Below are 25,653 nucleotides of genomic sequence, written 5' to 3' on the forward strand. Positions count from 1 at the left end.
GCTTCTAGTTCCTCTTTCACTTTGTTCTTGTCACTCTCTAGATTTTCCACCAAAAGCACAGATCTCATTATCTTTTCCCACCACATTAAAGTTATGCTGTCTACAGAATAAGGTCCCACCTCCTTTAAATTGCACTCAAGAAACTTTATATCTGGCCTAATTTTACCTTTCCAGATTGATTTCTCACCAAGCAATTCTGATACCCTCAGGTTTCAGTCACACCAATGAACAGCCACACCAGTTCACTGTTCCTAGAATGTACCTGGCATTTCAGGCTTCAATTTGTGGCCACTGTCCACTTTCTACCCCCATGCTGCCCTGCTAATCTTCTGCCCCTCAAGGGCAAATTCACATACAACTTCCTCTGTAAAGTCTTTCCCACTCTCCCCTGTTGCAGGCTGAAAAAATGAGGGTCATGATCAACTCAGTATACCACTGGAGGCTTTATAAGTAAAGAGCAAACTGTTCTCATAAATCTAGAATGTTACAAACTGACAAACTGCGTCTGCCGTCCAGGAGGAATGCTGAGGGCAGTCACAACACAGGCACAAGTGTTTCTTGTGACCATCTACAGGGCACATCTGAAGCCTGTTAGCAATAATATGAACCTGTGATCAATTAGGCAGCTGACCAATCATTACCTCTTCCTCCCTGTTCTTTCTACCCAATAAATATGAAGGGCTGAAGAAGCTTGGGGTAGCTGCCTTTGCCCACTAGAAGCAGTGTGCTCTCTTCTTCCCCTGGCCCCTTCCTTTAAAACAGTTTAAGTTTTCATTTCTGCGTTTGTCCTCCTTCGTTCAGTCCTGTAGTGACTGCCACACTCCCCAGTTAGAATTAACTGTTCCTTCCAAGCACTGCCATGGCATTTATATCCTGCCTGCCTCTCCTTTCTCATAGGTCAAAAATCTTGAGAACAGAAAATGAATCCTTATTCATCTCTGTGACTGACTATCCAGCAGAACTCTCTAGACATTTCAGTTTCTTTATAAATGTTCATTCCATGACAAATTTCTGGGAGAGGGGAGGCAGACTGAACCAGCATAACCAGCAAAGAAAGGACTATCCTGGAACTCTACTGGTAGCTGTCCTTTCCTATGTGTAGCATTTTGGAGGTATAATTAACCTTCCTATATGTCAGAAATGCTGAGCCCTTCCATTTGGGCTTGCTATCAGAATATCCCAAAGGTTTGACAGAGAACACAAATTCACTTTCCAGCTGCATTAGTGAGAAATTTCTATTGCTTATAAAAATAAATCAATTTCAAAATATGATGAATTAAGAAATCTTATTAATCTTAAATTTTATAACTGGAGACATCAAGCTTTTAAGTATAGAATTCTGTAAGTTCAAAGAAACACAGAGTAAGAAATACTACACAACAGCTACCATGGCTGAGAGGTGAGTGTGAGGCATGCACAGGAGGGGTTCCAAGAAGAAACAGATCCTAAACACTTGCAGAAACATGTTCTTTAAAAGAAGAGATTACAAATGTGCAAAATACCCTAGATATCACATGTCTCACACCCCAAGGAGGCATTTTACTTAGTACCAGGCTTTTTGCTTGTTTGTTTTGATCTTTTTTTTAAAGAAGCCCCTGTATTTATCAGCTACTTTAATCATCTTTAGAAACTTCACTACATTTCACTAGTCCAACATGACTGATAGTCTTTAAAGACAAGCTTGATGTAAAAATATCTTGAATTCATAACAAACGTAAGTTTTTTTTAAAACAATGCTTCATTAATCTATACAAGCATTTGAGTTGTTCACAAGGAAAATACACCTACCCGGTGAAGAGAAGAGACCTAACATTTGCTGAGTATCTGCTACTGGCAGGATACTCTTCTGGACTCCTTTATGTTGACTATTTAATTCCCACAGCAACCCTGAACAACAAGCCCTGACATTCTAAATAAGAAAACTAAAGCACAGAGAGTAATCTGCCCAGAGAAACACAGCTGAAAAGTAAAAAGCTGGGATTTGAACCAGATTAGACTTGTTCCAAAGTTCATATTCCCAACTACCACAAATCGGATTGCCCCAATGTGATGTCTCAGCAGAAGAAAGTGATGGACTGCTTCCGCATATTTTGCATCTTACTGTGCTGCTTTCCAACTTCTGACAATGTAAATTTACAAGGCCAATTTCAAGTAAAGAAACTTGTACTATTTTTCAAAAGGTGGTAAAGAGTCAGATCTAGAAGACAATGGTCTATAAAGTTAGTATTCTAAAACTAATGCAATCATTGTTTCTTATAGATTTATTAAATAAAAATAAAAACATTTTCTTGCTATACTATTCCCTTTTCTAGCATAAAAGTAGCTTGCCATCATAATTTTTTTTTTTTTTTTTTTTTTTTTGAGATGAGCTCTCACTCTGTCATCCAGGCTGGAGAGCAGTGGTGCAATTATAGCTCACTGTAGCCTCTACCTCCTGGGGTCAAGCAATCATCCTGCCTCTATCACTCAAGTAGCTGGGACTGTATAAGCATGCCACCACAGCTGGTTAATTTCTGTATTCTTTGTAGAGATGGAGTTTTGTCATGTTACCTAGGCTGGTCTCAAGCTCCAAAGCTTAAGTGATGCACCTGTCTGGCCTCCCAAAGTGTTGGGATTACAGGCGTAAACCACTGCGTCTGGCCTGTCATGAATATTTAATGCCAACATACTACTATTGTTGCAAATCTCACTGATTTAAAGTTGAAAACCAAAGAGAAAGAAAGAAAAAATCTCAGATGCTCATGTCATCAAGAAAAGTCCTTTCCTTCAATTGGGACATGTTTGTGATTCAAGTACAGTTCCAATAAGCCTAGTGAACTTTTTCCAAGTCTACTATGGACTACCTGAAGAACTATTTAGTTCTTGAGAGTTCCAAAGACATTAAGTTTTACTAAAATTAGGTCAAACACTTAAGCAACTCTAAACTACTACGCATAAATCTTCCTTTCAAAGCTATAGGTCCCACAGTACTTCAATGACAGTGATTTTGTGCTAAAAAGTTAAAGGTGATTAACTGTGGGAAAGAGATTAGTTAGGTTAATCTTTATTAAACTTGGGGATTTAAAAAGTTTTATAAAGGCATGTTTCCAATGGTTGAAATAATTAATATAAAATGTTAAGATCAGTTCATTAAACTGTAAGACTATAATGTTATTTACGTGGGGCTCGTGACAAGCCTACAATTGGTGCTGGCAGATTAGGATACCCACTATGACTCAGCATACACACTCAATAAAATGTAAGTGGAAAAACAAACGGAAGTTCTGGCAACAAAGAGGGCCAGGAAGTACAGTGACATAAAGGTCACCCAATAGGTTCGCATCACTTGTCTTTATTGCTAGACAGATGTAATACTGGGGGACAGATTTTACATGCCAACCAAATTACAACTACCAAATTAAATGGGAAAAGACTCCCCAGAAAACAGACATAAATTCTTTTTTTTTTTTTTTTTTTGAGATACAGTCTCACTCTGCTGCCCAGGCTGGAGTGCAGTGGTGTGATCTCAGCTCACTGCAGCCTCCACCTCCCAGGTTCAAGCAATTCTCCTGCCTCAGCATCCCACATAGCTGGGATTACAGGTGTCCGCCACCACGCCCAGCTAATTTTTGTATTTTTACTACAGACAGGGTTTCACCATGTTGGCCAGGCTGGTCTTGAACTCCTGACCTCAGGTGATCCACCTGCCTCGGCCTCCCAAAGTACTGAGATTACAGGCATAAGCTACCGCACCTGGCCAGATATAACTTCTTGAAACTATAAAAAACAAAAGTTTCCTAATACATCAGACTATAATGAGCTACAAAAGCCTTATCAAATCATTTAATCACATACGACAAAGCACCAGAAGAGACATTTTGCCTCAACTTTACCCAAGTGATCCAGAAATACCGTAGAAAGGTCTACTCTCTCAGAAGACAATACTGAGCTACTGCTCCCACTAGCTCTGTAGCCTGACCTAAACTTACTGAGTTTCTTCCAGCCGCTGCTCCCACCCAGTCCATAGCCTGACCTAAGCTGAAGAACCTCCCTTTCTAATTTCCCCTTCTTTGTGTGATCAGTGAGCAGATGCTTCCCAACCTGAAGAAATGCTCAGTAAATGGATGTGATGGGCAATCTATGATTCCTGACTGCCTATCATTGAGCCCTTTCCTCTTGGTAGCATTATCCTCATTACCTTTTCGGGGGTTACCTGTCCCCCATGGGATACAGTCTTGTGGGACAATTAATCAGGTTCATACTCACTCCTAAACATGAGATGGGAACATGACCTACATTGGGCCTACTGGACTTTCTTTCCCTGGATATGAATTGTGAGCAGTGAACAAACAAGGCTGGCAATGGTTTCAGTTCATCCATTCTACTCCCAGAGCTAGAACGAAAATGGTTTCTTCCTGTTGTACGCCTTCCCTTCAAATCTGCAAGTCCAGACCTATGTAGCCTTCCAACCACTGCCTTTTTTTTCTTTTTTTGTTTTTTTTTTTTTTGAGACGGAGTCTCGCTCTGTGGCCCGGGCTGGAGTGCAGTGGCTGGATCTCAGCTCACTGCAAGCTCCGCCTCCCGGGTTTACGCCATTCTCCTGCCTCAGGCTCCCGAGTAGCTGGGACTACAGGTGCCCGCCACCTCGCCCGTCTAGTTTTTTTTGTATTTTTTAGTAGAGATGGGGTTTCACGGTGTTAGCCAGGATGGTCTCGATCTCCTGACCTCATGATCCACCCGTCTCGGCCTCCCAAAGTGCTGGGATTACAGGCTTGAGCCACCGCGCCCAGCCATCTTTTTTTGTTTTTTTGAGAGGGAATCTCGCTGTCACCCAGGCAGGAGTGCAGTGGCATGATCTCGGCTCACTGCAAGTTCCACCTCCTGGGTTCATGTCATTCTCCTGCCTCAGCCTCCCGAGTAGCTGGGACTACATGTGCCCGCCACCAAGCCGGCTAATTTTCTGTATTTTTAGTAGAGATGGGGTTTCACCGTGTTAGCCAGGATGGTCTCGATCTCCTGACCTCGTGATCTGCCTGCCTCAGCCTCCCAAAGTGCTCGGATTACAGGCGTGAGCCACTGCGCCCGGCCCCAGCCACTGCCTTTTTGAACTGAACACAAAGTGGTCTTCATTATTCTCCGAGAATTGTCAAGGAAGCACCTCTGTACTTGTGCAGCATAAACTTGGCCCTCAACTTTGACAACTTTGACACAGCAGCACACTCTCTCTTTCTTGATCCCCTCTGTCAAGTTTCAAGACGTGACACTGCTGGTTTTCCTCCTCCTCCTCCCTTCTCATGCTCTCCTATCTGCTCCGCCAGCTGACAAATACTAAAGTGACTCAAGGCTGTTTCCGAGTCAACTTTCTTTCTAGATGTACTTCTCTCTACAGGCAGTCTTATCTCTGGTCACACTTAGAATTAATCATTTAAATGCCCATGACTCTTAAGCATATTTCTTTGGCCCAGCCCTTCTCTGACCTCCAGAAAGATACCCCAAAGTGTTTACTTGTAATTGTCACTTTGCTGTTTCAGAGGAAACTCAAAGTCAACAGGTCCCAAACTGTGACCTCCACTGTGCCTACCACTGCTGCCTCACACACACAAAAAAGCTAGTCCTCCTTCAGCCATACCTATCTAGATGAATGCAGTAACTATCCACCTAACCATGAAACCACAAATTCAGGAGACTAGGAGTCTCCTTCTAGCCTCCTGCTTTCTCAGTTTATTAATATCCAAACAACTACTAAGTTCTTCCAATTTTATCTTCTAGTCATCTCTCAAATATGTCCAGCTCTTTATTGTCATTGATCTCACTTTAGTCAAAGAAATGCTCTCCTAACTGGCCTCTCCTAAGCATCTCTGCACACCCCTTCAATACCTCCTTCACATTAGAGCAAAGAATAATTTTTAAAATGCAAATATTATTCCTAAAATAAAGTTGCCTTCCCCTTAGGACAAAGATCAAAATCCTCCCCAGGGCCTCCATAGCTGCTGCCTGCCTGTTCTCTCCTCTCATCTCATGCGCGCCCAGACCTGCCTCATCCGTCCTGCTGTACTGCGGTGCACTGATCTTCTTCCAGATGCCATTCTCTCTCCATCTTCAGCCCTCTGTATATGTCTTGCTCTGTTTTCCCCAAGTTATTACAGCTCAAAATAGTCACTGCCTCAAGAAAGTCTTCCCGAATTTCCCAGCTTAAATTTGGAACCCCCCCACCCACACCACCCATTTTACACTGTCTACCTCTCCTTTAGTGCTTATATCACAGCTACAATGTACTGTGCAATTAGGTGTTTAATTTTTGAACTCCCCTACGAGAACGTAAACTCCATGAGAAATAATAGTAATCTCTAGCATTTAGCAGAACCTTTCAAAAAATTCTTAAGATTTTACCCAGTATTATTCACTGTTGACTCCCAAATTACTATGGCAGCCCTAACTTCTCCCTCGCTCCAGATTCATGTTTGTAATAACCTACTCAAACTCTTCAACTGAATATTAAACAAGCAGCTTAAATGTAACATTTCTGAAACCCCTGAATTACCAACTACACCCCTAAACTCTCCGATTTCCATCCTGCTCTGGTCAATAAAGATCACCACCAGTCACCCCACTTTCTAGGTCAAAACGGTGACAGTTATCCTTGATTCCTCTCTTTCCTTCAAATCCCATATCCAAAAATAATTTATCAGTGGGTCCTCCTCTCTTTCCTTCAAATCCCATATCTAAACTTAATTTATCAGTGGGTCCCACAGACTTTAACTTTAAATTACATATCCTCAGCCAGGTGTGGTGGCTCACATCAGTAATCCCATCACTTCAGGAACCCGAGGCAGGCAGATCACTTGAGGCCAGGAATTCAAGACCAGCCTGGCCAACATGGTGAAACCCTGTCTCTACTATAAACACAAAAATTAGCCGGGGGTGGTGGTGCATGCCTGTAGTCCCAGCTACTCAGGAGGCTGAGGCATGAGAATCACTTGAACCTGGGAGGTGGAGGTTGCAGTGAGCCGAGATCACGCCACTGAACTCCAGCCTGGGCAACACAGTGAGACTCCATCTCAAAAAAAAAAAAATAATAAAATTAAATTAAAAAAAATTACATGTCCTAAGCATACTTCTCACCCCTCTGTCACTACCACTCTCTTTCATGCCTCCATCTTCTCATGGCAACCTCCTAACTTGGTCTCCCCACTTCTGCCTCCCTCCCCGCAACTCTCTTCTTCACATAGGGGTCCTCCTCCCAGCCCACAATACAGACTGTACACAGACAGGGTCTCTTGTTTGATCCCACAGTGCACATATACCCAATGGCTAGCATTTGGCTGAGCAGACAGCAGACAAACTAATTATTTGCTGAATGACTAAGAATTCTGACTGCAGATTTCTAGGCTTCATCCCTGGAAATTCTGACCCTGAATTTCTTAATCATCCACAGGTGACTGATGATGACTCCACCAGACACCCAGGCCCATCTCCTCAGGGAGGACTTCAAAGCTGTCCCTGCATGCTCTTACTCAGGATCCCTTCCACCTCAGTGCACAGAGGCCTCTGAAGTGACCCTTGGAAGAAATGAGAAGAGAGCCTCCTCTGAGAAACACTAGGGAAGCTAACTCAAGATGATTAATCTTTAGTGAAGACAGTATCATAAGAAAACTGTCAGTTTACCAGAATGACTGGCCCACAACCAGAAGCATCCTATGCCTGAATTTGGTGAGGGTGGGTTAAGTACATACAATGTTTTTTTTTTTTTCTTTGAGATGGGAGTCTCGCTCTGTCGCCCAGGTTGGAGTGCAGTGGCACAATCTCAGTTCACTGTAAACTCTGCCTCCCAGGTTCAAGAGATTCTCCCACCTCAGCCTCCTGAGTAGCTGGTTTTACAGGAGTATGCCACCACACCCAGCTAATTTGTGTAATTTTAGTAGAGACAGGGTTTCACCATGTTAGCCAGGCTGGTCTCGAACTCCTGACCTCAAGTGGTCTGCCCGCCTTGGCCTCCCAAAGTGCTGGGATTACAGGCATGAATCACCACGCCCGGCTGTAAGTATACACAATTCTTAATTCACTATGCTACCAGAAGTGAAAACATTAATTAACTCCATAGACTGAAGAAATTTAAAATTTTAACTTCATCTAAGATTAAGTCTTCCAAAAGCTTATATGCAACAGCAGCACTGATTTGATGCACTCCTCCTCCTTTCGTGTTTACTCAAGAATCAGGGAAATAACAAATGCAAACAATGCAATGGAAAAGGAATCCTCAGTCTCATAAGAGAGTTTAAAATAGCATTTGTCCCAAGGATCTCATGCTTTCCTCCATGCAAACACTGTTCTGGAATGCTACATCAAATCGATTTGATTCAGTACACTAAGGATTCGAGTTTCATAAAGTCTGGGATACAGCACCATATGAAATTACCAAGGAAGTTTCTACAACTTTTAATGCTTTATATTACTGAGCAAGGAGGTGTTCGGATTCTAAAATTCTTATAACTACGCTGTAATATGGCAAGAAACAATCTACTCTCCGACTCCCTACAAGCACTCTCATTCTTCCTCTATAATACGTTTTGCTAAGCTTCACTCATTCCAAAACCTTTACAGAAGAAAAACCAACAGAAAATGTTTTAGTTTATTTTAAATGATTCCTGAGGACTGGTATGGAGGCTCACATTTGTAATCCCAAAGCTTTGGGAGGCTGAGGTAGGAGGATCACTTGAGGCCAGGAGTTTGAGACCAGCCTGGGCAGCATAGTAAGACCCTGTCTCTACAAAAAATAAACAAATAAAAATAAGAAAATGATTTGTGTTCCAACTTACCTTTATGAAAACAGTTAAATCTATCATCTGTCTCAGATAAATACAAAAATAAATCAAATAATGAGGGTATTTTCCTTCAGTTACTCATGTCAGCATGAACTGAAACGGGGGCCTCTGTCATACATTCTTCATTGTATTTAACTCTTTCTGAGTCAGACAAGGACTTAAAAAGCAAGACTCTTCAAAAGCAAGAAGGAGTCAAGTGATTCAAGAAGCACAATAATTAGTCATTACCAAATGATTCTATATCGTGGTTTTGGGAGATTCTAAACAACACATGCCCCATCACCCTGGATATATAAAAATATGCAATCCTTTCTAACTTCCTCTTTGGTTGGCTTCCCAAGAACCCAACCCTACCTGACCGGCTTGTTTTCTGGGCCCACATCTGTAAAGCCCATTTCCTCCAGTTTGCAGCGCCTGTACAGCTCATAGTGCCTGGTATGGGTCTGCTCTCGCAGGTCCTCCATGTTTGTACAAATGAGCATTTCCCGCAGCTTTACAAAGTCACAGTGGTTTTCATTTTCCACTAGCCAAAAAAAAAAAAAGAAAAGAGCAACACTGGATTTTAATTCCTGGCACACAATTAAGTGTTTGCTGAATGAACAAATAAATGAAAACATGTGAAATAACAAATAGCAAAATGATCAGTTTGTTTAATTGCTACGATTATTTTATACAGGCAACCAAGGAAGAAACTCTTGCAGTATAAACACTGTATCATAGGCAATGTGAATTAACAGACCAGGAGATTTACTTTAAATTTAGTAGCCAATGGACCACCAGGAAATAGCAAAAGAGACAGAACTTATTGTTAATCAACTGTTCTAGTTATTTCACACTAATATTTTGTTAGCAGTTTACAAACTATCCTGAAGACGTTTCACATAATGTTTAAAAAGAGTATGTAATATTAGTTCACTAAAACTTCAAAGTAGTAAATTCTACAAACTCAAGAATACTATCTATCCATGCTATAATTATCAAATTCTTTTTATACAACACATTTATGATCCTGTGTTAGACACTATTCAAAATTAGTGAACACACTTACATGATCCTTCTATGTTTACGGTGACTAGAGGACTACAAATAAATGTATGTTATTGTGACCAACACTCTTTAGTATAATTATTACTTTTATATTTTTTATAAAATTAAAATGTTACATTTTCTCGATATTTTCATTAATTACAAAATTTATCAATTAAGAAAAAAATCAGCATTTGGAAATCTATACTAGTAAAGGTTATCTATTCACCATTAATTAGCACTATAAGTAAATGAACCATACAGTACTACTTACTTACTCATTATAATGTCAGATAAATAATCTAAATGTCAAGTGGATTTAACTTTTTAAGTTGGCTGACTGGTTTATTCCGGAAATAGCTGGCAATACTTTTATCAGTAAAAATAAATAAATTTATAAGATGGTTAACCGTCCTCATAGTTAAGTGGTAATTAGTGATGTTTTATGTCTTAACACTAGTTTCTACATTCACATTTTGGTCAGAGTGCCCCACTGTTGTTTCCCACCTACTAACAGGGTACCACGGGGAGGTAATGTTTGTGTGGCATAATGAGAAGGGGGAGGCTCTACATGGCCTCCAGACTTTGGCTAAAATAGTACACAGCCAACTCCTCTGACAACCAATCACATCCAAACTAAGCATCACCCCAAAGAAGGCATGAAAGGCAGCTTTGAGATTACTAGATACATACTTCTATTCATCCTTTGTCTCATTTACCTTGTACAACACCCCAAGGGTACTGGCGAGCTTTGACCACCTTGTTTCCAACTTTCACCTCATCCATACTTCCCACAACAGCAAACGGCAACAGTCCCTGAAAAAGAATAACAAACACATCTCATACCAGTGTGATAACTGACTAGATAAAAGACATTTTATGTAAGAGAGAAGAGAATAATTTATTAAATAACAAACCTATTAAAATCAAATGGTCAGCTATGCCTCAGATTTTAAAACCTGCCAGTGAATATGTGCTAACTGTTCTACAAGAGTCATCTTGGCCGGGCGCGGTGGCTCACGCCTGTAATCCCGGCACTTTGGGAGGCCGAGGTGGGTGGATCACGAGGTCAGGAGATCGAGACCACAGTGAAACCCCATCTCTACTAAAAATACAAAAAATTAGCCGGGCGCGGTGGCCGACGTCTGTAGTCCCAGCTACTCGGGAGGCTGAGGCAGGAGAACGGCGTGAACCCGGGAGGCGGAGCTTGCAGTGATCCGAGATTGCACCACTGCACTCCAGCCTGGGCGACAGATCTAGACTCCGTCCCACCCCCCCCCCAAAAAAAAAAAGATTCATCTTTGGGCCCCATAAAGAAAAGTATTTACATGCAAGGCATTATGCTATTGGGAATACACACAAACAAAGAAAATCTTATTTATTTATTTTTTTTTTTTGAGACAGTCTTGCTCTGTCGCCCAAGCTGAAGTGCAGTGACATGATCTCAGCTCACTGCAGCCTCCGCCTCCTGGGTTTCAGTGATTCTCCTGCCTCAGCCTCCCAAGTAGCTGGGATTACAGTTGCCCGCCACAACACCCAGCTAATTTTTGTATTTTTAGTAGAGACGGGGTTTCACCATGTTGGCCAGGCTTGTCTCAAACTCCTGACCTCAGGTGATCCGCCTGTCTTGGGATTATAGGTGTGAGCCATCTATAATCCCAAAATGCTGGGATTATAGGTGTCAGCCACTACACCTGGCCGAAAAACAATTTTCCCCTAAAAGACAATGTTGAGGAAATTACACATATACACACCCACAGTATACATATTGTATATGTGACTATACAATAGTGTATTCCTACTGTGTGTGTGTGTACAGTGTGTGTGTATAGATATGATACTAATATAAAGTAGTATACAAAGTCCCAAATTAATGTCAATATAGTAAATGTCCTAGAAATTGAGAGGAGTGAGAGATCACTGGGAGCAGGAAGATAAAGCTAAGCCAGATCAAGAAGAACAAGATTTAGATGGATGAGCAAAGTGGGAAGAAATGGCTTAGAAAAGGAAAAGATTCTGAACAAAATGCAATAGCTAGGTTCAGGGGCAGGAGTAGACTGGTCTGTCTGAAGTTGAGGATTAATACAGGGGAAAAGTCTAATGTAAAAAGTATTAATTACTATGTTTAATATTTTTAAATTGACATATTTAGTTTCTTAATGGTGGCTTTCTGAATATTCTAGGTGAGCACAAGAAATAAAATTAGATGTAAAGACAATTTAACATACAGGAATTAAGATCACCTCATTTACATTAGTCAGTTTTTTTATAGACTTAGTTTAGGTACATTAATATAAAAGTGGTATGAAAAATCAGAAAAGGAAAATAGAAGAAATGGAATGAACAATTATTCAAAGTCACTGGTAGGCGCTTAACAAAGGTGACATCATTTATCCCTCACAACCACCCTTAAGATGGGCAGTATTAACCTAACTCTGTAGATATGTTAAGTCTCAGGGAGGTTAATAACTCCAATGAACATATGGCCAAGCCTGTCGGATTTCAAAATCCATGATCCTACAAAACATAACCAGGTGTTTTAAAAATGTGTTAGCTTCAAGAAAGTAAAATAAAGAACCTAGTAACCTTCCATTGTATTAAACTACAAGTTACATGAATGTAATTTGGCACTATAAGAGAGGAGGAGCGTAAATACTAGCTTTAAGAGGCCTCCTTAAAGATTTTAAGATTCTACAGCATGCAAAGAGAGGCTATAAAGTCTTCTCATGTTTATAAAGACAGGGTAGGAAGGTGTCATCTTTCTAAGGCAATTACATATGGTTCCACAAAAGGTATATCCCAGTCTCACAAATGTATCACTTTATTTTGGTGAAAGCAGGGTGAAAGAAAGAAAAATATGCTTAAAATAAATTCTCCTTACACTTTTCCAACTTAAAAAATAAAACAATTTCTCATACTGGACTTTTGAAAATTCACCTTGTTTGAAGTCTTTTGGAAGACACAAGTGAAAGTATATTAGTAGCAATATTACTAATATACTATATTAGTTACAGTATATTACTAATATACTATATTAGTTACAGTATATTACTAATATACTATATTAGTTACAGTTTTATTTTCACATGGAAAACAGAATTAACATTCAATCAGGAGCTCACATTCATCGCAGCATTGTCCTTAGCGATAGTGTCATCATCCGTTGGGAACTGGTATATCTGGACGCCATTGCTGACCAATTCACTCATAAGCTTGAGCTTAAACTCCTGTAATTCAGTTTTAGAAACCGTATCTGCTTTGGCAATCACAGGTATAATGTTTACCTATTAAGAATAAAGAAAAACAAAATCTTATTGAGGATTTTTTTTTAATCCTGTAGCTGTTTTTTCACTCAAAACCGTTCATTCTTTCCCTAAACCTAGATTGGAAGGCTGGCAAACTACGGTCCATCTCGCTGTTGATTTTTATACATAAAGATTTACAGGAACACTGCCATGCCCATTTGCTTGTGTACTGTCTACAGTTGCATTCACACTACAACAGCAGAGATGAGTTACTGCTGCCAGAAACCACAGGGCCTATGAAGCCCGGTGTATTCACAGCCTGGCCCTCTGCAGAAAAGGCATGCCAACCCAGACCTAGATGGCCACTCTCCTGTATATATACACCCCTTACACGTTCATTCCTACAGATGTTGGCCACACAATCTTTTTTTTTTTGAGATGGAGTCTCGCTCTAATCCAGGCTGGTGTGCAGTGGTGCAATCTCAACTCACTGCAACCACTGCGTTCTGGGTTTAAGTGATTATCTTCCCTCAACCTCCCAAGTAGCAGGGATTCCAGGCACCTCAATCAATGCTTTCAGAAAGCAGAACTCTTGTAAGATTAATCTTTCATTTGAATTTAGGTTTAGAAATCTCACATTTTCTTTTAAAATCTTGCAATTTCATCATATACTTAAAAAGTAAAATGTGATAAAAGGTAAACTGAATTGGCTCCTTAATTCACTAAGAATTTCTATTTTTTAATAATCTAAGCACTAAGTAACCAGGGTGATTGATCCCTCAGCAAAACTAAAAGACAGGTGAAGCTTCTCTTTCTGCCTCTTGTTTCAGGACTGACTCCATGCCTACCTGTGCCCCATTGTCACAGACTTACTTAGACAGCAGAGGAAGGAAACCGTACATACTAATACCAATTAAAAGTGTTCATGATGCAAAGGAATAACTTCCTCAATATTATTTAAAGTCCTATCACTGACAGAGGGGAAGAGATTTGGGATTGTGAAGACTGAGTAACTTGTAAATTTAGTTCTATAAGATTAATATCCCCACAAAAGACTGATAGCTCCACAAATTTGTGACTGGTGGTTAAGTTTTTTAGTTTGTTTTTCATCAAAAACCTCAGGCTAATCAGTCATATGTATCAAGAGAGTAAAACCACAATGTAATTTTCAGATTAAAAGTAAAAAATTGGCCAGGCATGGTGGCTCACGCCTGTAATTCCAGCACTTTGGGAGGCTGAGGCAGGTGGATCACCTGAGGTCGGGAGTTCGAGACCAGCCTGACCAACATGGACAAACCCCATCTCTACTAAAAATACAAAAAACTTAGGTGGGCATGGTGGTGCATGCCTGTAATCCCAGCTACTCGGTAGGCTGCAACAGGAGAATTGCTTGAACCTAGGAGGCAGAGGCTGCAGTGAGCTGAGATCACGTCATTGCATTCCACACTTCAGCCTGGGCAACAAGAGTGAAGAAAATGTGGCACATATACACCATGGAATACCATGCAGCCATAAAAAAGGATGAGTTCATGTCCTTTGTAGGGATACAGATGCAGCTGGAAACCATCTTTCTCAGCAAACTATCACAAGAACGGAAAACCAAACACCGCATGTTCTCACTTATAGGTGGGAATCGATCAATGAGAACACTTGGACACAGGAAGGGGAACATCACACACTGGGGCCTGTTGTGGGGTGGGGGAGCGGGGAGGGATAGCATTAGAAGATACACTTAATGCAAATGACGAGTTAATGGGTGCAGCACACCAACATGCCACATGTATACATATGTAACAAACCTGCACGCTGTGCACATGTACCCTAGAACTTAAAGTATAATAAAAAATCAATTAAAAAGAGGAAAAAATTATAATTCCTATTCTATTCTTAATTTTTTTCTCTTCTCAAATTTCACATTGATGCCAAGTATATATCTGAATGTATCAGTCTTCCATATGCTCCAAAGGAGAGAAATGTTTTCTATCTATCTATGAAATTAATGGCAGAATACTTTCTAGCAATCCTAAGTAAACAACTCTCCTGTTAAATTAGTCAAAGTACATAAACATTTTGATGCCAGGTCCTTAGTTTCAATATTATATACTTAGGTATTCAACAAATTATGCCAAGTTAATAACTTAGAATTGCTTGCACAATAAACTGCAGTAGACTGAATACTAAACATCAATGTTTACATGACTATTAGAGGGAAGGAAAGTAACAGATATTGCCCAAAGAGGGTCACTTGCCACCAATGGCATAAGAGAAGATAACTTTCCATGTCAAGCAGTTGAGTGTTCTGATTTTGAGGAAAAGAAGACAACTATCCGGCGGCAGCCTGGGGAGTGGAGATGAGGTCAGCAAGCACACCTCTCATCTTTATGTAGTGCCCTTGTGTAAGTTAGAATTTCCCTACACCCGCCAGCTGCCCCTACAAAAAATCTGTGTATTGCTATTTCCAATGGGCCAAATCAAGTAATTTAAGCATATCCTGGTTTTTCCTTTAAACTTATAACAAAGCTTAGGTGTTAACTTCCTGTCTAGTTTGTACAATAGAAAGATAAAGGCAGGATTTTGATAAGGGAGTCCCAATTTTAGAATTCGTCTCTCATCAACCGAATAAGGCAGAAATGAGTAGTGACAATCTTTAAATGAGTGCATGATACCCGTGACCTTTACTGTTACCATAAAAGATTTCATATTGGTTTGAATGAAATAAGGTATTGGTCAAAAGGTAGTATTGTAAAGCTCATCAATGTCTTTACAGCTGCCCCCCTCATCATCTGTGGGTTCTGCATCCACAGATTCAACCGAGGATCAAAAATATTAGGGGAAAAATTTTTTTTAATGACAATATAATAAAATAATACAAATTTAAAATACAGTATAACAACTATTCACATAGCATTTACATTGTATTAGATTTGTTTTTTTCAAGATGGAGTCTAGCTGTCACCCAGGCTGGAGTGCTGTCACGTGATCTCGGCTCACTGCAACCTCCGCCTCCCAGGTTCAAATGATTCTCCTGCCTCAGCCTCCCCAGTAGCTGGGATTACAGGTGCCTGCTACCATGCCCAGCTTTTAGTATTTTTATTTATTTATTTATTTATTTATTTTTTGAGACGGAGTCTCACTCTGTCGCCCAGGCTGGAGTGCAGTGGGCAATCCCGGCTCACTGCAAGCTCCGCCTCCCGGGTTCATGCCATTCTCCTGCCTCAGCCTTCTGAGTGCTGGGACTACAGGCGCCCGCCACCTCGCCCTGCTAATTTTTTGTATTTTTAGTAGAGACGGGGTTTCACCGTGTTAGCCAGGATGGTCTCGATCTCCTGACCTCGTGATCCGCCTGCCTCGGCCTCCCAAAGTGCTGGGATTACAGGCGTGAGCCACCACGCCCGGCCAATTTTTTGTGTTTTTAATAGAGGCGGGGTTTCACTATGTTGGCCAGGCTGGTCTTGAACTCCTGACCTCATGATCCGCCCTCCTCAGCCTCCGAAAGTGCTGGGATTACAACCATGGGCCACCACACCTGGCCTGTAGTAGGTATTATAATGAGTAATCTAGAGATTATTTAAAGTATATGCAAGGATACAAGTAGGTTATATACAGTCATGTGCTACTTAACCATGGTGACATGGTTTGGATGTGTGTCTTCGCCCAAAATCTCATGTAAAATTGTAATCCCCAGTGTTGGCGGGGTCTGGTGAGAGGGGACTGGATCATGGGGACAGAGTTGCCCCTTGCTGTTCTTGTGGTAGTGAGCAAGTTCTCACGAGATCTGGTTGTTCAAAAGTGTGTAGCACCTCCCCCTGCTCTCTCTTCCTCCTTCTCAGGTCATATAAGACATGCCTGCTTTCCCTTCACCTTTCGCCACGGTTTTAAGTTTCCTGAGGCCTCCCCAGCCAGGCTTCTTGTATAGCCTAAGGAACTGTTAAGTCAATTAAACCTCTTTTCTTCATAAATTACCCAGTCTCAGATAGTTCTTTATAGTAATGCAAGAACAGACTAATACACATGTTGACAGGAATGCGAATATGACCTTAGGTGATTATGATTTTGTGTGAACATCACAGAGTATACTCTCACAAACCTTGATGTTATAGCCTATGACACACCTAGGCTGTATGGTATGGCTCATTGTTTCTAGACTAGAAGCCTGTATAGCATGTAACTACACTGGATACTGTAGACAACTATAATACAATGGTAAGTATGTGTATATGTAGGCAACTATAATACAATGGTATGTGTGTATCTAAACATATCTAAATACAGAAACATATAATACAGTACAGTAAAAATAAGGTATAATCTTATGGGACCACTATTCTATATATGGTCCCTTGCTGACTAAAATATAGTTTTGCACTGCAAGACTGTCCTACACTATTTTATATAAGGAATTTCAGCATCCTCAGGGTATTGAAATCAATCCCCCTTGGATACCAAGGGATGACTAGGAAGCATCTAGAATTAGTTATTACAAGAGTTTGCAGGTTGAACTGCTGGTTCAACGTGGACTGCCTCTGAACAAGTGCTCATTAGCTCTTCCATTTATTCCTGAAAATCCACTAAGGGAATACATCAATATAAATTGCTAGAAGTACCATATGACCCAGCCATCCCATTACTGGGTATATACCCAAAGGATTATAAATCATGCTGCTATAAAGACACATGCACATGTATGTTTATTGCGGCACTCACTATTCACAATAGCAAAGACTTGGAATCAACCCAAATGTCCATCAGTGACAGCCTGGATTAAGAAAATGTGGCACATATACACCATGAAATACTATGCAGCCATAAAAAAGGATGAGTTTGTGTCCTTTGTAGGGACATGGATGCAGCTGGAAACCATCATTCTCAGCAAACTATCACAAGAACAGAAAACCAAACACCGCATATTCTCACTCATAGGTGGGAACTGAACAATGAGATCACTTGGACTCGGGAAGGGGAACATCACACACTGGGGCCTATCATGGGGAGGGGGGAGGGGGAAGGGATTGCATTGGGAGTTATACCTGATATAAATGATGAATTGATGGGTGCTGACGAGTTGATGGGTGCAGCACACCAACATGGCACAAGTATACATATGTAACAAACCTGCACGTTATGCACATGTACCCTAGAACTTAAAGTATAATAATAATAATTAAATAAATAAATAAAATTGCTCCTGGCTAACACTTCTTAAAGACTTCTGATGACTCAAAGGTGGGTGGGTTGGCCAGTACCTCGAATACCAATACATAAATATCCTCAATAAACTGTGCCTGTTAATTTTTAAATAAGTTTTAAATAACAATAAATAACAGAGGTCCTTCATATATGCCAGGCATTGTGCTAAATGCTTTGTAATGTTCATCTCAGCTAATCTTCCCAAAAGTCTTAGAGTGAGCTCTCCCTAGCCCTTTTTTTTTTGAGATGGAGTCTCGTTCTGTTGCCCAGGCTGGAGTGCAGTGTTGTGAATTCAGCTCATTGCAAGCTCCACCTCCCGGGTTCACCACATTCTTCTGCCTCAGCCACCCGAGTAGCTGGGACTACAGGCGCACGCCACCACACCCTGCTGATTTTTTTTTGTATTTTTAGTATAGACAGGGTTTCACAGTGTTAGCCAGGATGGTCTCGATATCCTGACCTCGTGATTCGCCCGCCTCAGCCTCCCAAAGTGCTCGGATTACAAGCATGAACCACCGCGCCTGGCCTCTAGCCCTATTTTACACATGAAAAATTGAATCCGAGTTCATCCAGGGCCACAGAGCTGCTAAGTGGCGGGGCTGAAGCAGAATCCAGGCAGTTCAGCATGACGGCCATGTCCTAACCCCTCTTGACTGCCTGTTTTATACCCGGGGAGACCTCAGCTAACTTTTAAGACAATCTTCTTTTTTTTTTTTCAGATGGAGTTTCACTCTGTTGCCCAGGCTGGAGTGCAGTGGTGCAATCTCGGCTTACTACAACCTCCACCTCCCGGGTTCAAGCGATTCTCCTGCCTCAGTCTCCCGAGTAGCTAGGGCTACAGGCGTGTGCCATCATGCCTGGCTAATTTTTGTGTTTTTAGTAGAGACAGGGTTTCACTATGTTGGCCAGGCTGGTCTCGAATTCCTGACCTTGTGATCCGCCCGCCTTGGCCTCCCAAAGTGCTGGGATTACAGGCATGAGCCACCATGTCCGGCCCAACAACCTTCTTATGTAAAATAAGAGGCAGGTAGTTTTACAGGGTAGTTTACACTTTTATCATAAAAAATAAAGAATATATTTAAATCACCAAAGTTGGAAAAGATTAGATAATATATACTTATACAGTATACTGAAGCAAACTTCTATGGCAGATAGGCTCTTACTGAGCATGCCTATTTGCTAAACCCTCTATTTACATGGATCAATTTAATTAATTTTCATATCTGCCTCTTGAGGTAGTTCTTCTCCCTAGTTTTTATTTAAAAGTGGAAGACACTGAAAATCACTTAAGTTCACTGAGGCTCAGAGGGCTAAAGAAACTTGCAAGATCAGACAGCTAGTAAATGACAGAGCCAATATTTAGAGCCATCCTCCACTGACACCAGCTTCTACAAATCTTTATACAAACTACCTCACGTTGCTCCACTCTAGCTAAGACAAAACTGCACACTCTTGTTTTTATGTTCCTTTAACAAATATGAATTTCCATATAATCAGACTCAACTATGAAAACAACTGGTTAAACGGTTAGAACATCTGATCACACGTGATCAGGTGAACAGACTGTCATATAAGCTACATCAATTTCTGCTAAAACCAGGGGACCAAGTGATTAGTCAAAAGTAAATCGACTGATGTGCCAAAGCTTCACTAGGCAGGCCTTCAGGCTTTCCATACAGGTTTCTGCAGAGAAAGAAGCAGCATCCAGAACCTTGGATTTTGAATTCAACTTACACAGTTAGTAACCAGGATCATGAAAGCTTCATTTTGCATACCATTTGAGATTACGGAAAATTCTAATGTTTCTTTAATATAAGATTACTGTCTTTAGCCATCTTTTAAACAAATATAAAATCTGAAGTGAGTTAGTTTATGAATTTTCTATAGCTCCCCTAAATTTATATATAGCTCCTTGACTTGGAAATTCAAAATAGGTTTTCTCAGTATGGTCCAAATTAAAATGTATTTTATGACAATATCTAATGAAACATTAGACCTTAATCCTTGTTAATGAAGTTCTTCTCACTTAATAGTTTCATAAAGTAAAATTAGTATCAACTAAATTCTGCATTAAAAATGTAGAGAATACCAATGTTCTGGCATGCAATTTAATCACTAAAAAGGGAACTACAATTTTATTGCAATATTCCTTCTTTGCATCTCATCTTCCAAATTGAATTTCTCTGAAAAAATAAGCTAGATGGAAATATAAAATGTTTTAAAGATTTCCAGGCACTGGGCATGGTGGCTCATGCCTGTAGTTCTAGCACTTGAAGAGACCAAGGAAGGAAAATCACTTAAGTCCAGGAGTTTGAGAGCAACTGGGCAACATTGCAAGACACCCAACTCTACATAAAAAAAAAATTTAAAAAGTTAGCTGGTGTGGTAGTACATGCCTACAGTCCCAGCTACCTGGGAGGCTGAGGCAGGAGGATCATTTGAGCCCACAAGTTTGAGGCTGCAGTAAGCCACGATCTCACAACTACCTCCAGTCTGGGTGACAGAGTGACTCTATGTCTAAAAAAAAATAATTAAAAAAAGATGCACAGGATAAAAGTTACAATACATACCCATATTGTAAAAATATTTTAATAGTTCAAAATAAATATGAAAGTATGGTAAGTGATTCCTTTCCTCAACCCACCTTGCTGTCAAGGTTCTTCATGGTTAAGAGATCAAGTGTCTTCAGAGAGTGGCCTGTTGGTGAAATGAAGTAGAGGCACACATGGATGCGAGAATCATGGTAGGTAAAGAGAGAACGCTTAATCTTCAGCTCTTCTTGGAGATAGGCCTCAAACTGAGCATCTATGTAGTCAACTATTGGTTGGTAGCTGAAAAATTATTTAAATGTTTAATACAACATTATTTGTGCTACCTTACGATATCTGTGCAACTCTTAGAAGGCTGAGGTCTATATTTTCATTGATTAATAAACAGTTAATATCTATGCTGAACAGATAACTGTAGTGATAAAAAAATGTGCAGAACATGCACAAAAGCTATACAAATGCTTCTCAACTTACAATGGTGTTACATCATGAAAAATCCATCACATAAGCTGAAAATATTAGCTGAAAGGCATTTAATATCCAAATAAACCTATCATAAAGTTGAGAAATCATTAAGTCAAACTATCCTAAATTCAGTATCATTTGTACTTCCAAAACCGTCAGGGTAATCTGTGCTTGAAACGGTATTGAATTTACATTGATTCATTCTCATAGTCACTCACACACTGAGTCCCTTTCTGACACAGCTTCCCACACTTACCAGACTGCTGAAAGAGGCTGGCAGCAGTCTAATTTGTAATCAAACTGGTACATGGCTTATTATTTACCTAATTGAGAAAATGCATAGGTATCAATACTCAAAAGATATTTAAGTCAAAGTCCATGACTCCTTGCCTCTTAGATTTACAGGGCACGAAAAGCGTAAGTAAAGAAGAAAGGCATACATCAGCTGAAAGTATCTAACTAGTAATGCTGGCATGTTCTTATTTTTATTTAATTATAAATAAAGGAAAGGCCAATTACATCCTCTGCTCAGATAACTCCTCCCTGGAAATGCAGTCTTCCTTCTGGCTGTCTCATGTTATTCAGCCTTCAAGATGCAAATCAAATCACAGTGCATGTGCAGAGCAGTGTGCTAATGCTGTTCCAAGAATAGTCTGTGAGCATTCCAAGTTCTGATATGTTAAACCACTGTCTTTGCAACTTACTTTTCTACTCTTAACTATTCTCATTAAATAAATCTGGGTTTCCAAGTGAAAATAACAGCAAACAGTTCCCATGTCAAATTCCCTGGAAACCTTTGTAATTATCCTTCTAGCCCTATAATGAACCAGTACCTTGAGCAGCTGAGGTACTTAATAAATGTGTACAGAATTAAATTCTTCTATAAAGTTGCCTGACCTTCTAGTCCTTGAGGATCATCACTTCTTTTAAAATTATAGAATACACATTGTTCTCCCTATGCAAATGGTAAACAATGTGAGGACTGAGACAGTATCTTATACATCTGTGTTTTCCACTAGAACTATCATAGGCTAGGCTCAGTGGCTCACATCTGTAATCCCAATGGTTTGGGAGACCAAGGCAGGAGGATCACTTGAGGCCAGGAGTTCAAGAACAGCCTGAGCAACAACACAGCAAGACCCCCTAAAAAATTTTAAAAATCAGCCAGGCATTGTGAGGTGCCTATAGTCCTAGCTACTTGGGAGGCTGAGACGGGAGATCCCTTAAGCCCAGAAATTCAAAGCTGCAGTGAGCTGTGATTGTGCCACTGCACACCAGCCTAGGTGACAAAGCAAGATTCTGTTTTAAATGAATGTTTTAAAAAAATTCATTTAAACACAGGATCTCGCTGTGTTGCCCGGGCTGGTCTTGAACTCCTAGCCTGAAGCAATCATCCTGCCTTGGGCTCCTAAAGCACTGGGATGACAGGCATGAGCCACCACACCCGGCCTCAAAAAATGATATATGTTTTAATAAGTAAATAAATTAAATAAATAGCATAAAACCTTGAACATTACAAGAATTCAATTCATCATCAGAGTGATTATTATAACAACAGTAAGTGGTCCTTCGGAAAGTGGTCTAAATGTGACCCAATAGGATTCACTTCCCAAAACAATAAAATGGGAAAAATTAATATGTTAAGTATATATTTCAAATAAACATTCTAAAGAAGCTTTTATTAATGACCTGAAATAGGTCAGTAAGAGGACCTATTATATGACCTAAATAAATAACCATAAATATACCTCTATCTGAATGTTTTGTCTTATGCTATTCAAGAATGAAAACCATAAAGATTTTCTGCTAAATAAATAATATGCCATTCTTTCATAATCTGGACAAAAGATAAAATATGAATCAGAGAGATTAAAAGACACAAGATATAATGAGAAGATCTAACATACATTTCATCAGTTTTCAAAGAAAAAAAACAGAAAAAGGGGCAGAGGCAATATTTACAGAAGAAATGTCTGAGATTTTTTAAAAAGAACTGACGGACACTATTCAGAGTCAAGAACTCAAACATATCACAAGCAGGGTAAATTAGAAATTAAAAAAAACCCAGATACAGCATAGCAAAATTGGAGAACAATAAAAACAAAGATCTTAAAAGCACTGGAGGAAAAAAAGGAGAGGACCCTTAAGGGAGACTCCATAATAGCAAAGATAGAAGCCAGGAGAGCGTGGAATGGTATTTCCAATGGAAGAGAACTGGCAACCCAGACTTGTATATCCAACTAAAATTTCAAGTATGTGAGCAAAACAGAAATTTTTGGTTAATAAATGGTAATAAACATATACTGGTCATATAATAATACCTTGTGTAGTTAAAAAACAGAGAACTCGGCCAGGCATGGTTGCTCACTGTAATTCTAGCACTTTGGGAGGCCAAGGCTGGAAGATTACCTGAGGTCAGGAGTTCAAGACCAGCCTGGCCAACATGGTGAAACCCTGTCACTACAAAAATACAAAAATTAGCCAGGCATGATGGCGGGTGCCTGTAATCCCAGGTACTCAGGAGGCTGAGGCAGGAGAACTGCTGGAGTGCAGGAGGTAGAAGTTGCAGTGAGCCAAGATCGCTTCATTGTACTCTAGCCTGGGTGACAATGAGACTCCACCTCAAAATTAAAAAAAAAAAAAAATAGAAAAAGAGAGAGAGAACTCGGTCAGGTAGTGGCTCACGCCTGCAATCTCAGCACTTTGGGAGGCCAAGGCAAGAAGATCGCTTGAGGCCAGGAGTTTGAAATCAGCCTGGCCAACATGGCAAAATCCCACCTCCACTAAAAATACAAAAATTAGCTGGTGGGGTGGCGTGTGCCTGCAGTCCCAGCTACACAGGAGGCTGAGGCTTAAGAATCACTTGAACCCAGGAGGGGGAGGCTACAGTAAGCCGAGATCGCACCACTGCACTTCAGCCTGGGTGATGGAGTGAGACTGTCTCAAAAAAAATAAAATAAAAAGAGAGAGAGTTGACATATAATAGTAATCAGGAGAAGGGATTAACAAAATTTAACTGTTCTAAATTTAATTTCATTGTCTATTTGTATTATCAAGGAGAAGTATAAACACTCATCTTCAACCTTAAGTGAAAGATCATATGTGATAATGTGTAAGAGAACCACTATAAGCATAGAAATCAGGCAAGAAAGGAAAAATAAATATAGAACTGGCAGGACAAATGGGAAACACAAAAAAAGATGGTAGATTTAAACCTAAGTTTATCGGTAATTACATTAATTGTGAAGGAACTACACGATCAAATAAAGGGTAAGCATTTTCAGATTGGGCTTTAAAAGGACAATATACTCAATAAGAAACATGTCTAAAGCACAAGGGCACAGAAAGGTTCAAAGTAAAGGGACTGAAAAACTACACCAAACATACATAAGAAAGCTGCACACAACACAGACATGGAAGGAAGCATTACAAGAGAAAAAAGGTCACTACATAATAATAAAAGTGTCAATGCTTCAGGATAAAATAAAAATGGAATTAGAAATCTACTGAAGTTGGCTGGGCGCGGTGGCTCAAGCCTGTAATCCCAGCACTTTGGGAGGCCGAGACGGGTGGATCACGAGGTCAGGAGATCGAGACCATCCTGGTCTACAAGGTGAAACCCCGTCTCTACTAAAAAATACAAAAAACTAGCCGGGCGAGATGGCGGGCACCTGTAGTCCCAGCTACTAGGGAGGCTGAGGCGGGAGAATGGCGTAAACCCGGGAGGCGGAGCTTGCAGTGAGCCGAGATCGCGCCACTGCACTCCAGCCCAGGCGACAGAGCGAGACTCCGTCTCAAAAAAAAAAAAAAGAAATCTACTGAAGTTGTTGGCCGGGCGTGGTGACTCATGCCTGTAATCCCAGCACTTTGGGAGGCTGAGAAGGGTGGATCACCCGAGGTCAGGAGTTCGAGGCCAGCCTGGTCAACATGGTGAAACCCCATCTCTACTAAAAATACAAAAATTAGCTGCGTGTGCTGGTGGGTACCTGTAATCCCAGGTACTTGGGAGGCTGAGGCAGGAGAATCGCTTGAACCCGGGAGGCGGTGGTTACAGTGAGCCAAGATCACGCCACTGCACTCTATCCTGAGCAACGGAGTGAGCCTCTACCTCAAAAAAGAAAAACACATCTGGAGAAAGCACCCAAGTTCCTGGCTAAAGATTGATATGTACATGCAGGACAGCAAAATACCCATGACCATGGCCATTTCCTATATTAGAGCTATGCTAGTGGTTACAACATGCTATACACTTCTGAAAATTCATTTTGAATGTACACTTAAAATCAGTAAAGTTAGGCCGGGAGAGGTGGCTCACGCCTGTAATCCCAGCACTTTGGGAGACCAAGGCAAGCAGATCACTTGAGGTTAGGAGTTTGAGAC

At 40.5% G+C, this 25,653-nt stretch overlaps 1 protein-coding gene across 15 annotated transcripts in view; it reads right to left on the minus strand.

Annotated features, from left to right (window-relative positions):
- SEPTIN10 (septin 10) overlaps positions 1-25,653 on the minus strand; it is a 75,937-nt gene that overhangs the window by 12,229 nt on the left and 38,055 nt on the right. For all 15 annotated transcript variants that reach the window (XR_001888233.1, XR_001888230.1, XR_001888231.1 and 12 more), the window contains 4 exons: positions 20,904-21,090; positions 12,950-13,111; positions 10,547-10,643; positions 9,156-9,324 (listed from right to left, as the gene is read on the minus strand). Coding sequence is in view for 12 of the 15 variants with exons in the window: in XM_017887260.1 (XP_017742749.1) it covers positions 9,156-9,324; positions 10,547-10,643; positions 12,950-13,111; positions 20,904-21,090 (615 nt within the window). In the remaining 3 variants the exon portion in view is untranslated. The remainder of the gene's footprint in view (positions 1-9,155; positions 9,325-10,546; positions 10,644-12,949; positions 13,112-20,903; positions 21,091-25,653) is intronic.

Source organism: Rhinopithecus bieti, unplaced genomic scaffold (assembly GCF_001698545.2).
Source record: "Rhinopithecus bieti isolate Rb0 unplaced genomic scaffold, ASM169854v2 scaffold_15133, whole genome shotgun sequence".
Lineage (NCBI taxonomy): Eukaryota > Metazoa > Chordata > Mammalia > Primates > Cercopithecidae > Rhinopithecus > Rhinopithecus bieti.